This window comes from Vicia villosa, linkage group LG3 (assembly GCF_029867415.1).
Source record: "Vicia villosa cultivar HV-30 ecotype Madison, WI linkage group LG3, Vvil1.0, whole genome shotgun sequence".
Classification (NCBI taxonomy): domain Eukaryota; kingdom Viridiplantae; phylum Streptophyta; class Magnoliopsida; order Fabales; family Fabaceae; genus Vicia; species Vicia villosa.
In genome coordinates this window covers 154,440,355-154,458,059 of record NC_081182.1, presented here as the reverse complement: position 1 = coordinate 154,458,059, position 17,705 = coordinate 154,440,355, and the positions used below count along the sequence as shown (strand labels likewise).

General features: G+C 33.5%; 2 protein-coding genes across 2 annotated transcripts; both read right to left on the bottom strand.

Moving 5' to 3' along the window:
- Positions 1-461: 461 nt before the first annotated feature.
- LOC131656821 (uncharacterized) lies at positions 462-3,203 on the bottom strand. The gene is made up of 3 exons (XM_058926419.1): positions 1,867-3,203; positions 1,315-1,755; positions 462-1,232 (listed from the first exon to the last, which is right to left on the bottom strand). Exons 2-3 carry the CDS (start codon positions 1,512-1,514, stop codon positions 539-541), a joined length of 894 nt encoding a protein of 297 aa, XP_058782402.1. The 5' UTR covers positions 1,515-1,755; positions 1,867-3,203; the 3' UTR covers positions 462-538.
- Positions 3,204-5,510: 2,307 nt separating this feature from the next.
- Positions 5,511-8,974, bottom strand: LOC131659197 (uncharacterized). The gene is made up of 12 exons (XM_058928421.1): positions 8,837-8,974; positions 7,971-8,238; positions 7,798-7,888; positions 7,621-7,711; positions 7,421-7,500; positions 7,193-7,334; positions 6,919-7,091; positions 6,170-6,290; positions 5,900-6,070; positions 5,771-5,809; positions 5,631-5,684; positions 5,511-5,528 (listed from the first exon to the last, which is right to left on the bottom strand). The coding sequence occupies exons 1-12, from the start codon at positions 8,972-8,974 to the stop codon at positions 5,511-5,513; spliced, it is 1,386 nt and encodes a 461-aa protein (XP_058784404.1).
- Positions 8,975-17,705: the final 8,731 nt, after the last annotated feature.

Here is a 17,705-nt window from a genome sequence, read left to right as displayed (position 1 = left end):
GAAGTAAGGCGTGCAAGACCGCAAGGACCATGCATTATGTGTGCTTTTACCAGGTTATACAACCTTGGATGATGCTGAGGGTCCGGAATTTCAGCAGATATGATGTTGTCAATGTCGGATGGTGTCGGGTACTTACTTTATGGATACAAGAATAGAAGAATGTGAGCATGTGCAAGCCCTCTTTTTTGGAATTCAATAGTATATATGGCTGTAACAATTAAAATTGTTAGTGAATATGAATAATGCATGTATAGTATTTAAATATGTCCTTGAAATGATGTAATTCCATAATAGTAACAAAAGTAAAACACTTACATGCTAACACCTTGCCAAGAACATGTTGTTTTGTTAAATCAACCATCATTTCGTCAAACTTTATTTTGAACACTTTAGAAACAATATCGGGTCGATCATGCGGCTTCAGATTGCTTTTGCTAAGTAATCTTATTATTTCTGGCCAATTTGGGTTGCACGTAAAAGTGATGAATAAATCCGAAAAGCCGAGTGCACTTGAAATAGCCATTCCATCGAAATAGAGCTAATCCATGAATCGCTTACATCCGACAAATGACAAAGGCAAGACAACACATCTGCCACGTTTGTGGTTTTGATTACGATGTTGTTGCTGGGATTGATCATTCAACTTCTGGTATTTACCGACTCGAAGTTTGGATTGATTTTTCCTCAACCAATTTAGACGTTCAGACTCCATCACTGTGTAGCCATCAACTAAAAACTGTTGCAAGAGTCTTCTGGAATGCAGTAAGGTTTTAGCCTCTACAGTCCGTTCTTGTAATCGAAAATATAACCATTGTTTTACGGTTTGACTATTTTTCCTGGTAACAACCTGTTCATGTTTATATTTGTGCAGTATGTTTGGCCGATAGCCATCTTCACCATAAGGGAAGATCAAAGGGTATTGGTATGCAAGGTAAATTTTGTGGAACTCATAAATTCTCTGTAATTTTCCATCACGATGTTGAGCTATGATGTCTCTCTTAGATCCAGAATCAGTATCCCCAACGATTAGAGCAGTAACTTCAGACACGGTAGGGTGGTTATAAACACGACCTTCCTCAGATCTATCAGCAATAAGCTTTAGCTTCAGTTCTTGGTAACCAGTTTGTTTCATCATATCCCTTGCCATCCTGAAAGCTTTAGCATGAGGGTTGTACTCATCTAACACCAACTTTAACTGTGTAACTATGTTATTATCTATATTTGTATTGTCCCTGTGAAAAGTCCAGATAAAATTAGAACAAATGAAAAGCAAAAGGGTGCAAAAGTTTTGAAAGATGAATCAAATCGTCATACTTGAAACACTTCATTCTGTTATCGACCTCATTGTCCGTGTCAAAGATATATAGTTGAGCATACTTGGGCGATTTTCCTTCTTCAGGTAACAAACTGCCAATTCGGTGGCACGTCTGACCATGTAATCGTAATGTAGGAAGACCTTCCCCGGTGGATTGTGTAGTGTCAAATTTCATCCCCGGTGATGTAAATGAAAACATGGCGTTTATGTTTGAATGCTTTGTTGAAAGTTCTTGGCGTCGGGATGATTGTGATGAAACAAAAGCTTATTTAATACAGGTGGCGGTGTTTGTAACATATCAAGAACAATTTTCCCTCCTTTGCAACATAGTGGAAAATTTGGGACAGTAGTATGTCTGAACTTATCTTTACGTTCGTGATACCATATTAACGCACCACAGTGTTGGCATTCCCACACCGGATCACCGATATCCAGAAATTCTGCATGTAACATTAAAAATTAAATAAAGTAAAAGATACAACTCAGGAGCTATTTAGAAATGCAGTTTAAGGTGTTAATAATTATAGTGGTGGTATTGAAAAGTCATATACCCTGGTTATTTGGATTTCCTAAAGCAACGGGTATTTCAGAATCACCCAAATCAGAGTCGTTTTCAACAGAGATGTCGGAATCAGAATTACTTGAATTATCATCTGTAGAATCTCCATGTTGGACTGAATTGGGAGGGTATGTTGATGGCATCATTGCAGCGAATGAAGTTGGTGCAACATGGTTATGTGAACACACTATATTTGGAGTCTCATGTTGAGAAGGTTGTGTAGAGTCGAACATGTTGATAAGGTTGACTCCATGTTGAAATCCACTTCTTGCTCTTTTAAAAGTATTTCTTAGGTTGTGATGATGTTCAGAGGAGCGAGTATGTAGTGGATTTGTTCTTGAACTTGACGGAGGACATTGAAGGGGTGCATTATTGAATGAAATAGGAGTATTAAATTGAGCAATTTTGTGTGATGATGCATCATTTTGGTTGCTATGGATATTAGCACAATCAATTGGATAAGGTTGCGGATCATTAAACATGTTGATTTCATTGACTCCATCTTGAAGATTACCTATTCTCTCTTTAAAGTGTTTCTTAGGTTGTCATGTCATTCAGACGACGTAGTATGGAGTGGATTGGTTGAAGTTCTTGCCGAATTCCATTGAAGGGGTGGAGTATTGAAAGAAACATGTGTTATCGATTGAGCATCAATGTCTGTTGGGTTGATATTGTCCTTGTTCTCACCAACTGGGGAGACATTTCTGCCAGGTATACATATTTTTGATGCCATTGTAGCTTGCGGCTAACCGAACATGTTGATGCCATTCACAATGTCTTGAAGATTACCTCTTGCTCTCTTCAACATATTTCTTAGGTTGTCACGTGGTTCAGACGGTCCAGTATGGAGTGGATTTATTGAGGTTCTTGCCTAAATGGTTTGAAGGGGTGAAGCCTTAAAAGAAACCTGTGTTACTGATTAAGCATCTGTGTTTGTTGGGTTGATATTTTCCTTGTTCTCACCAGTTGTGGATAAATATGTGCTAGCCATACTTAGTCTCCTTCGCTTTCTCTCCTGAGACACCGGTGTTTCGTTGCAGTTATCAATTGAAGGATGCATATCTAAAGTGTTAGTAGGAAACTAAGATATGAACAAAAAAGAAAGGTTGAAGAAAAACATTATTGTGGTAAACAATCATTTTACGATTAAAACTATACTAAATGGCAGTTGCAAGATGGAGATGGATTGAGATGAACCACTGCGCATGTCTTTTTTTGGTTTGTTGGCACTTATATCAGCTACTGTACCGTCTGAGCAGTGGAAGCACAAGGTTGACAAATACAAAGGTTTTGTTTTTTATTCACACTGGATGTTGTAATAAGAAAATTACAATCAGATATTGTTACTAAAGTTCAGTAAGTAAAACAAAGCTGAATCTAAAATAATGAAAAATTGAAAAGAATAGTATAATTTGTCTTTGGTCTCCATGAATGGTTGTAAGTTGTAGACTGCATAAAATATAAAGTAGTGTATAGTTTTGTAAAGAGTATTAAAACAAGCCACCTTTTGTCGGGGCTTCCTTTTTGCAATGATGGTGAAAAGTTATAATGAAGTAGTTGTGCCTAGCTTGTACAACACTCAAAACTGCTGGTTAAGTGTGTAATTGTCAATTTGAAATGAAAAATTTCGGTGGGAAAACAAAAAGACATGTGTCTTAAAATATACTTTGAGCGGCTGTTGGGAAAACATAATGAAAGAGCTGTTAAAAAGTTGTTAAAAAACCAATATTGTAACACATCCCAACTATTAAATCAAAAGTTAGATGAGGATTATTCTTTTATGTATGGTAAATATTTATGCTAAATTATAGAAATGTTTAAAGGGGGTGTGTTACAATATTGGTTGGTTACATCTTAGTTTTTTCCCATTTTAAAAAGAAAGAATTGTTACAATGTTGATTTGTTTATTAGATTTTATTTGTATATTGGTTGCTATCATTATAGGGGAACCACCAATTGGTTGCCTTGAAGATTAAAAAAACCTCATGTGAAAAATGTATGTATGTTGAAATTAAAGGACATTAGTGCCATTACATTGTAGATCTCGGTTACAAACAGTAGAATGTCATTGCAGGCATGAAAAAGAGTAACCATTGAATACAAGTCTACTACAAAGGTAGTGCAACGATACCATACCAGTAATATTGATTACACAAAAAAGACTATGCTAAGCCCAATGTTGAATAGATTGGAATATAAAGGCTTAGTGAAAACTTAACAAAACCAGCATAGTATGCAAAAATGGATGAAACCAGGCACGTAGACCATTAACTTAAATATATAGATAGAGTTCCTAGTCTAAGGGTGAATGTTGTCTTGAGGACTGTTTTCCAACTTGATGATCTTCTTCAATTTTTTGAAGAACCTTGTTCTTCACAGAAACCATTAGCCATTGGGAGTTCAGAAGATCCTTGGGGTGCAAATCTTTTGGAGGCCGCAAATGGTGTAGCTGGCAGAGGGCTGTGCTCGGTAGATAATCTCGGGGCATCATTTTTGGAGGTTGCACTTGGGGTAGGTGTCAGCATGATCTGGTTGGAGGTTATGATCGGTAAAATAGCAAGTGTACTATTTTGCCTTTGTAGTAGTAATAATAGGGAAATTCCCTGAATGTCGATCTCAAGGACTGCACGTTAATATCGAGTTTCAATAGTGGTTCAATTAAACAAAAACTATATTTGGAGTTTTGATTCGCGATTATAAATTAATAATAAATAAAAATGACAGATAATTGACTAAGTGGTTTTAACAAATATATTGATGAACTCAGGAATTCAAAATCATTACATAATCAAATCAATGACACCCCTTAGCATTAGGGTTTAGTTAGTCATATTGTTCAAAGAAAACAAAATATATAATAGAGACATTACGAGAATTGAGAAGAAAGTTGATCTTCAATCGCTTCTGTTCATGAAAACCTTCTTCTCTCCCAAACCCTTGTTTTCTCCAATCTTCAATCGTGTCTTCTTCTGGCCAAAAAGTGTTTTTTTCCTTCTCCAAATCACTTATTTATCCTCATAGGTTTCCTAGTCTAGGTAAAATACCAAAACTGCCCTCTGGTTCTTTAAAAATCACAAAATGCTGAATTTCTATAATCTGACGCGCAGGCTGACACGGTCTTGTCAGCTGACACGGGCTGCCCGTGTCAGCCTCTGACTTCATAATTTGGCTTTGACTTCAACATCAAAGTTGTAGCCCTTTTCGTTAGCGAAAATTTTCCACCGGAACCGCGTCATTCGGAGTTACGAAGCTCTAGTTATGATCAAAATACTACACGCATGTCACGATGAAAAACATGCTGAAAATTTCCAGATCTCACACTTGCTAACACAGGCCGTATAAGCCCCCTGACTTTCATCTCTGTTGAATTTTCTTGGCCACGCTTCATCCTAACACGGCCAGTTTCAGGTGACACAAGTGGTCATGTCAAGCTTCATGTAGCATGATTTTTCACTTCCTTCGAAACTCCCCTTTTGTACTTTTTTGCATTGATTTGTCTCGATTTATTCCTTTGAGCCTGCAAACAGTACAATACACAACCAAAGCATAAAATGTAGAAGAATGAAGTAAAACGCTTGACAATATAAAGCAGAGATGACTAAAATCAACAGTAAATAAACGTGTAAAAACTACCGATCAAGTTACGTCAACGTCCTACAGTATACAAGATTACAAAGATATTATCATATAGAAGTTTACCCAATTATGGGTAATAAGTTATAAATGTAATGAAATCTAATATGCCAAAAATGTTACATTAACCATATTCCAATCGTCAATTGGCAAAGCATCATTCACACTTTCAGTAATCTACAACATACAAAATACAAGAGTTACATGAATAGTTTGGAACACATGAATAAATAAATGCAAGTAAATATCAGTATGTTTAATACCTGCAATTTCTTTGGTGTTGCAGAAGATGTAGACGGTGCCTTTTAGAAAATAATAAACATAAAGAACTATATTAATGAGTTGTTCAAAATTGCATAAAGGAAAGCATTATATCTCAAATTTAAATCCACCAAAGGTTTAGGCATTGAATTCTCTAGGTCTTTGATCACAGTTTTATCTTTGTAGATGGATACGACAGTTGTATTGTTCCATGAAGGCTGCCACTTGACCTTAAATGCCAAATCTAGTTCGACCAAAGCGTCAAGTGCTAAAGGAAATTCAAGGGGGTCAGATATCCCAGCCTATTCATTTGAAAGGGAGCAGCAACATCAATACATTAAATAAATGCGCATATATATTAAATTTAATGTCTGCAGCCAAAAAAGAATAAACAAATCTACCTCAAGCATGGTGTTGCGCATCTGTGCCGAAGTAAGTTTCAACAGCTGCAAACATTCACGGTCCCATAGAACAAACGTTGTTTCACACCCTTCGTGCACAACATCAATAAGAATTTTACACCTTATGATGACAATTGAAAAGACAATAATTTGATGAGCAGTAAAACATAACATTATGTCAAATTTTGATAGAGATAGTTAACATAATAGGCAGCCATCTATTTCAAATAATTCGAAATGAAAAATCTTCTACTTATTTGAAATCACGTGCTCTTTCCAATTGAAACTCAAAAAGTTATCGTTCATGTTACTACCAAGTTTCATGTGTAATCAATTAATATGGTGATGCATAAATAATTGCTACAAACTTTCTGTTTTAAGGAAAGTGATAAAAGACTTCAATGATAGTATGTACAAATTATACCAATCATTGGACAAATAAAGAAATGGATCTCATAAAGAAAAAAATCAAAATAAGAATCGGTCAATAAGGTAAAACAATTTTAAATTAAGACATAAACAACCTATTTTATGTTATGTAAATGAATAAGATATATCAGTCATTATATAAGTCAAAGAGAAATGATTAAGATAAAACCTAAAATTCTGTGTTGAAATATTTGTAAAAAAGAGCATGCAACATTATTTGAATAAGCTGAACTGCTATTTTGATGTTCAAGTAACAAAAAATAATAGTTTATAGTTGAACTTAAATGTATAGTAGTAAAACATATCATTAAGTCAAAAACTTGTAAGGTGTATTACCGGTAAATTTCAGTCTCTGTACGGTGTCCTTTGCCACAAACATATGGTGGTTGATACCTTTAGCAACCATTGTACAAGCATCGCAAGCTTTGTAATGCCATCCACCAGGTACAACCTTGAGTCTGGAAGTTTTTTCCACGGTTATACACTGAGTAATCTGAAACAGTAAATTTTAGAAAATTGTCATGACCAGAATAAATAGTTATAACAGCGCTAATTGTGATTAAGGAATAAATAGCTTAAGGCTTTTAGGTTGACAATATCGCGCAGAGGGAGTAATGTAGCCTTATACATGAAATTTTCATAAGGGCTAAGGTGAGTAGTACCGCTTGGTTGTGAATGTTGTGAAATGGCACCCATACGTTCGGATGATATTTCGCCCATTGGCAGTTTTGGGATGCTGCGAGGAAAAAAACAAACCAGGTAAGTAAAAAAGATGATGTACAGATCCATAGACGAACATGCATGATTTAAGAAAATTGAAACCTTTTTAAGAAGTTATGAATTTCAGGGAGATGATCGTTGATGTGCAATTTAGTAATGTTGAATGTGTTGGAAACATTTTCCTAGGCAAAGTCAGACAAGATGAATTAATAATGGGTTATGGAAAAAAATAATGTAAACATTTGAATAAGTGAAAAAAATATAACTTCCTCTTTGACTCTGGCAAACTGCAAAACAATAACCGTTGGTATTGTGAAATCTTTTCTGGAACTATTGAAATCATGAAATTGGACCGCAAAACTTCCCCATAATGTACAATTCAGGGTGTTGTTTCTGCAAAAAAGAAAATCTTAATTAAATACGGTGGTTAATATCAGTTCATTTTTTAAAAGAAAGTTGGAAGTGAAAATTGTTTGTACCCCAAATCCTTGAGGACCAAATTGATCTGCTGTTTTTTGTTCGAATTGTGAATCTGGGTGTATCCAATTTCCACAACGATTCCTATGATATCTATAAATGGTTTGGAAACGATGAAACTATGTTATGTTTAGGCAGTTAGGATATAATGTAAAAGATTCATTTAGGTGCATACCAATCAACACATCCCTATTCCCCTTGCCGGTAAGGATATCACCAAAAGGAGTGAAGATAAGTGTTTTTTGTGGTATGTCGTGTTTGTTCTTGTCAGACACAGAAGTACCACCAGTGAAAGTTAAGGTATATTTGTGCTGGGAAGGCTTGAACATAAGATCATTCAAAGTAACTTGGAAATTTGAGATGGTATATGTGTTGTTAACTGTTAAAATAGAATCATAAGTCTGTTTAAGCGCACTTGGTACTCTGTAGAGAATATCAGTACCCTGAAATAAATCCAAATCAACATCAGTTCAAAAATATTATCCATAAATGAGAAGATGCATAGGCATTCAAAATAATAACAGACCAAGTAGAAGTGAAACTAAACCATATTAATAAATATGTAATATTATTAGGTAATATCAAAATGAAGTGTATTATGAACTCTGTTTTGAATAATACAATGAAGTCTAATGTGAACCATGTAATACTAACAACATTTGTGCTAAAGATTAATATGAAGTAAAACAAAACCAGTATTTTGTGTGTGTAATAAAAAAACAGCAACAGCAAAATACGATAAGAAACCGATTTCAAAACCAGTATTTTGTGTGTGTAATAAAAAAACAACAACAGCAAAAAAAAGATAAGAAATCGATTTTAAAACCAGTATTTCCATTACTTCTAAAGATTCCAGTATTTATAAAGAATGACCCCTTTAATTTTTGAATCAAACAACAACAGCAGAAAACGATACGAAACCGTCAAATGAAGTAGAAGTAAGAGTAAACCGTAAAAAAGAAAATTGCAAACCAAACAGCAAATCTGAAACCAAACCCTAACTGTAAATGTCAAGTATTTTCATCAAATTAATCGGCAAACCTCTTTATCAACCAGAATCAATTCGAAGTGCTCTCTGGTCTTTGACAAAACTGTCCATTTGTGATGGATTCTGACGGCGATTTTCCATAGTTCCTTACTTTCATTGATTTCCTTCAAATTTGCACTAGGTCTTGCCATAGTGAAGCTTAGAGCCGGAAGTCTTTATTGCGTAGAAGTATGGAGAAGAGATGGATGTATTTGTTGTTGAGAGAGATAGAGATATTTGTTGGTGAGACAATTGGTAGGATTGTGTGTGTAGGATAAAAAGCAAATCGGTAGCGTGTGAAATGCTTCATGTTTGCAGCTGAATAACAACTTTTTTGCAGCAAATATTAGGGTTTCAAGAAAAGTTTGGGGAAGAGCAGTTAAAAGTTTATGCACGGTCTGAATTGTCGTGTAGAGGAGAAAAGAGGTTTGGGAAAAATAAAAATGGTCTGACAAAAAGTAAATAGTTAATAAATTGTAAAGATTTGGCCACAGTAAATTATTACTATACAAATAAGAAAAAGACATTTTTTGCCCCAAAATTATTTCTTTAGACTAAGATAATCAAATATACTCTTTTGAGAAATCGAGAACAGTAAATTTTCTTATATTATAGATATGAAAAAGTTATTGGTCAAAGAGTTTGTTATTTTAATTAGCTAAGTGGTCTATTTTTTTTTTTGTCAAAACAATTGGTCGTAGACATATGTTGAAAGAAATATTTAATATTTTTTCAAGATATTACATTCAAAGCTTAATTATTAAAAAAGAAGAAAAACAGAATTGTAGAAAATAAAATATAAAAAAAAGAGAGAAGAAGTAAAAAAAAGAAGAGGAATTTAGACTATATATCATTAGGGGACTATCAAATACAAAAGGACACAAATTTAAGGGTCAAAATCAAGCAGTTAAAATTTTGGGGGCCAAAATCAAGAAATTAGAAAACTTAGGGGGACCGCAATCGAGTAATTGAAACTTGGGGGACCAAAATCAAGTAATTGAGAAATTTGAGGGTCAAATATGCATTTAAACCATGTTTTTTTTAGGTTTGAGCCTGATCTTTTCAAATGTTTGATTGATCATTAGCCTACTTAAAAGTCTATTTCATTTGAACACATGTAAATAATTAATTCATTCAACGTTTAAATAGACTATCAAATTAAAAGAACAATGAGACAAAATATTTGGTTTTCATTGACTTATCCAAATTTACGGAATGACATAAATTTTGTGAGACTATTTATTTTTTAAAATTTATGAAAACAATTTATGATATTATTTATAAAGTTTTTCCAATTTATTTTCATAAGTTTTTCAGTAAGTTTAATTTTTATATTTTAATTCAAAGTATAATGTATAATATAATAATACATTTATTTCTATTTGTTTAAATAGATCCGTTTCATAAATTTAAAAGGTTTTTGTTTATGATATTTGGTCTAGCTTTTTTTTAACCAATTAGACTTTTAAAAAAAATCTAATCTGATTTAGATTTAGGAAATTTCTTTACACACCTCCTAATCTTCTTGGTCACCTCTGGTGAATTTACCAAAATACCCCTTGTTTCGGAAGTTCATTTCCGAAAACGTACTTTTATTGGAAAAAAAAAGTGTTTTCGGAAATGTATCTCCGAAAAGGTGTTTTTTTAATGAAAAACATTGATTTCGGAGATGCATCTCCGAAATAAAGTTGTTTTTCAGAAAATTGGTGTATTCGGAAGTTCATCTCCGAATTCACCCCCCCTTGGAGGAATTCGGAAATGTACTTCCGAAATAAGGTCTGGACAGAAGAAAAATAACAAACAAGAACGATTCGCTTTATTTAATCGGATGAAGATTACATCGATCACATTACATAAGATTAAAGTTACATATTGTTAAACACGGGTAGGTGAGGATGAGTCAACATTTTGATAACGTCGTCCCCCGATCTTTGAAGTTTCGCGTCCAACTCGATCGGACCCTTCGAAGAAAATCGGTCGAACGTTGTCCACAAAACCGCTAAATCTTCGTCGTTCTTGATCTCAAAAGGTGTGAACTCAATGTCTCCCTCGTCGTTAAGCGATGGCGAGCGGTACTCGAGCTTGACAACCTTTTGATTTTCGGGATATTGCAATAGCGTGTTGAGCGACGTTATCAACTCCGCAAACGGCGTGTCGCGCGAGAAGCGAAATTGGAACGGCATCGGGTAGCCGGTGGTGAAGTAGACGAATGCTAGGTGGGGGTAGGTTTGTGTCATTTGTGTTTTCTGGTGTGAAGAGGATGAAGAAGAGTGTGTTGTATTTATAGACTTATTGGAGCAATGATGGCCCAATAAACCTTATCCTGCTCAGTGGTTTTTTCGGAAATGAACTTCCGAAAATTGGAGGCAGACAAGTATATTTCGGAAGTTCATTTCCGAATTATGCAGAAACAGATGTAAATTTTGCATTTTGTTGATTGCTTAGTGTTTTGTGTAAAAAATACAAAAGGAATTCAAAATAGACATAAATTAGACAATGATGACATAAAACATACTTATATTATATATGTATTGAATCGGTCCGATTTTACATGATAAACAACAATACATACAAAAATGGTCATTACAAACAAAAAACGATTCGGAACAAACTAAAATTCACCGAACCAATCGGTGGATCCTAAGTCCAAAATAGGTATGTTCTTCTACCGCTCTCTATTTTGCTCGCGCTCTTGGCTCATCATTTCTTCAAACTCCGCCATTCTTGAAACGAAAGGATTCGGCCAAGTCTCCGCCTCATTTGAATGATGTGTCGTCCATTAACAAGAAGTAGCCGGTATAGGACACCCCAGTTTCAAAAACACTTGGACAAAGTGCCGCGATCGTAGATACCCGATGCATATGATGCGGCTCGACGCGTCCAATGGCGGTCGACTATGAAGTGGAAAGAAAGTCTCACTTAGTCCAAACCTCGTCAAATCGACACACACCCGATCATATGCACTTGCTATTAGATGACCCATATCGGGGAATGACATCCACTTCGAAACCGGAGCGATACCGGTAAGTGATGGAACAAGTGAATCATGAATTTTCGCAAACTTTTCTTGATTTTCATATAGTCGGCCGTAGATGTCCCGATACGAAGTCAACTCCGCAATAAGTTCCCGTCGAACTAAAGTGTGATTATTTTCCCCTTTACCGAGCAAACTCGCAATGGCCCGATATCCACAATTGCCGTCGCCTCCAACATCAACGATGTTATCGATATATTTGTGCATAAAAAGTGACATCTCATCAATGTAGACAATGGGTGATTTTTTGATCGGCGGTGTGCGAGGTGGCTTCGAAATACGGGCTCCTTTGTTACCACTACACTTAGACTTCGGTGTCGGTGAATCCGGGAATGATGCATCAACATGTTCAAAGTAGGAAGGAGATCGTTTTGTTGATGTGTCTTCTTGTGTATTTTTGGACTTTTTCGGTACACCTTTCATTTTAACCGGTTGAGATGGCGGTTTCAAATCGGTGGTCTCCGGAAATGCAATTTTTCGCAATTGTTCTTTTATGTGCATTTTCATTGTGTCATCCGCTTTAGCAAACTTCTCCATTATCACTTCCAACTCGTCGGAGATGGTGATTTTGGAGTCATTTTCTTTCGGCGGGTCAAAATCATCAAAACGAAGCTTCTTCCAATGGTCGGCTACCTCATCCATGCGTATTGGTGAATTCAACTTCTTCTTTTTTGAAAGTATACAAGCACATGGAAGGCCGTATGTCTTTCTAATGGTGCACCCACATAAAGAACTATCCGGCCCCGTGGTCTCCGACCGCTTCGCTTCATGAAACAAAAAATTCAAACCCGATCGGGATATGTTGTAAATCAATTGGGAGAATAGAATTTGGCCCTTATACCGGTGTTCCATAACCGTCTTGCTCCGACCGAACGATGTTTGAATTTCATTGTGTTGATTTTCAAGCATTTGGTTCACGGTGTCTCATCCCCGACACAAATCTCCCTTACTATCACCTAAGCACCTCTTCAAGACCGCATGTGCAGATTCAACTCGATTAGTCGTGGTGCAACCAAGATGTCTAACTCGATTTGTCCAAGCGCACACGACTTTTTCCTTGACTTTGTCAAGAATGGTGGATTCAACGTAATGACAAAAAGTCTTAATGGAACCACACAAAGACCTAAAGTGTACCAATTTCTCGGTATACACCTCTTGGAGTATGCATCTAAAATTTCCCTCCATGACGCCATTATCCTATCAACCACAACACCGGCTTTGATAACTTTACCGTTTTCATCCGGCCTATCTTTTGTCCCAACCGCGGGTTTCAACTTACTTCTCACGTTGCAAGTTATGTGATACCGACAAAGTAACGCGGTAGATATTGGGAAGACGGTATCGACCGTATTCATCAAAGCATTGTCCCGGTCGGTGACAATGATGTTTGGCATAACCTTTTGATCAACTAACAAAGACTTGCATATTCCCAAAGCCCATGTAAAGTTTTCTTCTTTTTCACACTCCAAAAAAGCAAACCCGGCCGAATAAGTCTTGTCCGTCGAGGTCACACCGACTATCTCTAGAAGAGGAAGCCTATATTTGTTTGTCTTGTACGTCGAATCCATGACTAGAACGGTTGGAAATGTGTTGAATAATTTGATACTTTCGGGATGAGTCCAAAATATATCACGCACCGTAACTTTGTCCTCGGACGTTCGGAAGCTTGACACATATTTGTTATCGCCTAATAGTTTCAAAAGTTGTTGCATTTCCGACCGAGGCCCCATTTTCAAAACTTTGAGATTGTGTCGTTCATTGTAAACTTGCTTGATATTTGAAACGTTATCCGGTTTTTTCCGTTTCAAATCGGCAAGTATGTTGCGAGGCGCCACTTTAACTATCGATAAATCCAAAATCACAATCTTCTCTTCACGGGACAAACGACACGCAATTGGATGCCCGTGTAACTTGGCATCCAAGGCATGATTATGAACTCCACAAATGACGCTTAAACGCCACAAATCATCAACCCTCCGAGTAGCACACAACTTAAACGGACACCCGCACTTTCTCGATCTCGTGTCTTCGTGTTTTAGCACCCGATTTGATTGTGCATAACTCCCACCCTGTTCGCAATTCAAAACAACGAAAGCTTTCCGCCTACTATTTCCATTGTCGAACCTTAAAATAACAATTCCAAATCCAAGTTTACTAGCTTCGTTCCGAACCCAATCAAGCAATTGTTCACGACTACCGAAGCTCCGATCATTTGTAAATTATTTCCGTACATCAACCGCATTGATCATAGATTTAACGTCGATAACCGGATCGTTATTAACGTTGACAACTTCCGGAACTACTACGTCATCGTCTTGCACAATGTTGTCCGGATGCACCATACCTAACATATGCAAAAATTAGCAAAATTGGCCAAAACTGTTTTTTTTAACTGCCAGGGCATATTTCGGAAGTTCATTTCCGAAATTTGTTAGGTAATATATTTCGGAAATGAACTTCCGAACCATCGCAGGTTTCAGCATAAATTTGTTGAATCAATGTAGTGAAATAGGGGATGAAATGAGAGATGTTTACCTCAAATTGTAGCTTTCTATGCTCCCTTTAACGTGATCAACGGTTTGAAACTTGATTTTGAGACGAAAAATGGATGGAGATTGATTGAGTTTTGGAGAGGGTTTGGAGAAGTTTTGGAGAAAAAATGATGAAATAGTGAAGGAGGGAAAATTGTATATGCAGAAATGTTTTCGGAAATGAACTTCCGAAATATTCACGGTTTTGAATTTTTTTTGACTTCGGAAATGCATCTCCGAAAACACCACTTTTTTTGTGTTTTCGGAGATGCATTTCCGAAGTCAAAAAAAATTCAAAAAAAAAAAACTTCGGAGATGCATCTCCGAAGCAGGGGCAATTGGGGAATTTCGCTGGGGGTGACCCCCCATAGGAAGGTGGGTAAAGAAATTTTCTAGATTTAAATAGGTTTGGTGGTAGACTATTCTTTGATCTAGTTTAACCCTATGTGTTCCGTTTGTCATGACACTTTTGGCCAATTAACAAGAAAATTACAACTAACAGCAACAAAAATTATCATCGTGTCATTACTTTTTAAAAAAAAGAAAAGCATTGACAAATATATCATCAATAATAAACAGTTTAACATTTAAATTTAAATTATAGAGCAATTTCAAATTCTTTACTTTTTAGTATCATTTAAAATTCTTTACTTTTTTGTGTCATTTAAAATTCTTTAAATTTAACTTGAATAAAATACCTCATTTAACAATTCTTCATGTTTTTAATCCAAATAATGAATTATGATCAAATCATTTTAAAGAAATTTAAAATTCATTTTGAATTCAAATAATTCAATTGAAATTCATTGATTTTTAAATTTTTTTTTTGGATGGAGTATTAAGATAATTCATTGTTAGATTTTCGGAGTTATTTTTTATAAAATTTAAAATTTTTGGACTTAATTAAAAAATTGAAAAATAGGGATCAATTTATAATTTTTAAAAATTTGAAGGACCAAATTATAAATTTTAAAATTATTAAGGACCAATTTTCAATATTTTAAAAAATTTTGGGATCTATTTTGTAATTTTGAAAAATATGAGGACCAATTTATAAAATTTGAAGAAATAATAGTAACAAATACATTGTATGGAGTATGAAAGAGATTTCAAATTCTTTGATTTTTAATGTCATTTCAAAATAATTAAATTTAACATGGATAAAATACTTCATGGATTTCCATCAATTTAACAATTCTTCATTTTTATATTCAAACAATAAATTTTGTGCAAATCATTTTAAATTCTCTCAAAACTAGTAACAAACTCGTGCATACGCACGGGTTTAGGTTTAGTACGCGCATTTAATTACATAATATATTTATTTTAAATCAAAAACAAAATTTGAGGTTTAGTACGCGCATTTAGTTAAATAATATATTTATTTTAAATCAAAAACAAAATTTGAATCAAAATTTTTAAATCATAAATATTATTTTTCGTATATAAAAATATTTAAATTAATAATAATTTTTTTCCCGTATATCATTTTTTTAATCAAATTTTTTTGGATCACAAATATTATTTTTCATTTATAAAAATATTTATATCATTAATATATTTTTCCCATATACAAATATTATTTATGTTTAGGAATCGTTACATAAAAATATTTAGATCAATAATAATTTTTTTCCCGTATACCCTTTTTGAATAATTTTTTTTGGATTAATAAATACCATATTTTGTATATAAAAATATTTAGACCGATAATAGATTTTTTTTTCCCGAATACAAATATTATTTTTGTTTAGGTATCGTTTACAAAAATATCTGAATCAATAGAATTTGATACTAATAAAATTTGAGTATAAATAATAATAGTATGTTACAATTGAATAATTAATACACTTTTTTCTTATATATATATATCATATCTACATTAATAACATATATTTGTGAAATGACATCAATAACAAATAATTTTTCTAATATTTAATTGTGTAATTATTATTTTAATTGTATAAATTTCATTAATGACATATATTAATATAATAATATTTTGAATCATATAAATTAAAGTTAATGATAAGTGACATACATTTTTGTATTTTATCCATTAACACACATTTTTCATATATATTTTTAAATTCATTTTAATTGAAATAATTTTTTAAACTAAAATTGTTATTATTTTCTTAAAAAATATTGTATCTTAAAATAAAAATCATTTCAAATTATATTTCTTCGTTATTAATATTTACTTATTAAAATTAATTTTTAAAAATTATATACTATTTTAAATGCAAATTAATAATCATTTAAAATGATCATAATAATCTTTTTATTAAAAGATAATTTATTGAAATATTTTGGTTAATAATTTATTAAAAATAAGAATAATAAAGTAATAAAAGTGAAAAGTGAAAAAGTGAAAAAGTGAGAAGTGAAAAATGAAAAATGAAAAGTGAAAAGTGGGTTGAAAAGTGAAAAAGTGAAAAGTGATTTAAAAAGTGAAAAGTGAATTGGAAAAAATCATCAAAAATACATATTTTGACCCCAAATTATTAATTTGGACTAAGATAATAAAAGAGTATTTTTGTGATTTTCAGAACAACAAATTTTCTTATATGATAGATATTACATTACCTCATTAAAATACTTGATGCAAACATATTCTAAAGTTTAAAATTCTTTATCTTTAAATAAAATATAATTTAGAAAAATATTCGAAATCTCAAGTCACATAGTCATAGCATAAACTGTATTATGTTTATTAAAATTAAAATATCAATAATGATATAAGCCTCCATAAGACCATAAACCTTTCAACTGCATCATAATTCTGGTTGTGTGACGTGATCCAAAGACCTCCATAGCTATAAGCCTATAAACCATAATCTTCTACTGGTGTGTCACCTAACTAAACCAACATGAATGACTGATTATTGCAACTTTACACAAGCTTCCTAATATGTTTTTCTATTAAAAAAAGTTTACATTATATCAGTTGAAAGTTGTATAATGTCGTTCAATTACAAGACGACAAGAGTTTAAATACGCGGCATTTCATTTATTCATATTTTAAGAGTTAAAGTTTAAGTAATTAAACAACTATACTAAAAATAGTTCAAATTTGATAGAATATCAAGTTGATGTGAGTTTGGAATTGTAGCTAGGAAGTTGGTTACTACATTAGTGAAATAAGAGGATTTGGTAGTTCAATTAGTTTGAGTTAGAGATTAAAAGAAACATCTTAGAAGATAAACAACCTCTACCAAACATTTCATGCATGCACTTACAATAGTCAACATAGTTGTTTCAACTTCCATATTTCTTCTCAATCATCACTAAAACCTTCCCTTCTTAAAACCTCAC

What these genes read in the sequence shown, in the direction of transcription:
- LOC131656821 (XM_058926419.1), bottom strand. Translation starts at nt 1,514, where the DNA reads ATGTTTTCATTTACATCACCGGGGATGAAATTTGACACTACACAATCC. An exon ending in AACAGAATGAAGTGTTTCAA is followed by an intron (nt 1,233 to 1,314) that starts GTATGACGATTT and finishes GACTTTTCACAG; the next exon opens with GGACAATACAAATATAGATA.
- LOC131659197 (XM_058928421.1), bottom strand. Translation starts at nt 8,974, where the DNA reads ATGGCAAGACCTAGTGCAAATTTGAAGGAAATCAATGAAAGTAAGGAA. An exon ending in TTGGTCCTCAAGGATTTGGG is followed by an intron (nt 7,712 to 7,797) that starts GTACAAACAATT and finishes TCTTTTTTGCAG; the next exon opens with AAACAACACCCTGAATTGTA. An exon ending in CAACACCAAAGAAATTGCAG is followed by an intron (nt 5,685 to 5,770) that starts GTATTAAACATA and finishes TGTATGTTGTAG; the next exon opens with ATTACTGAAAGTGTGAATGA.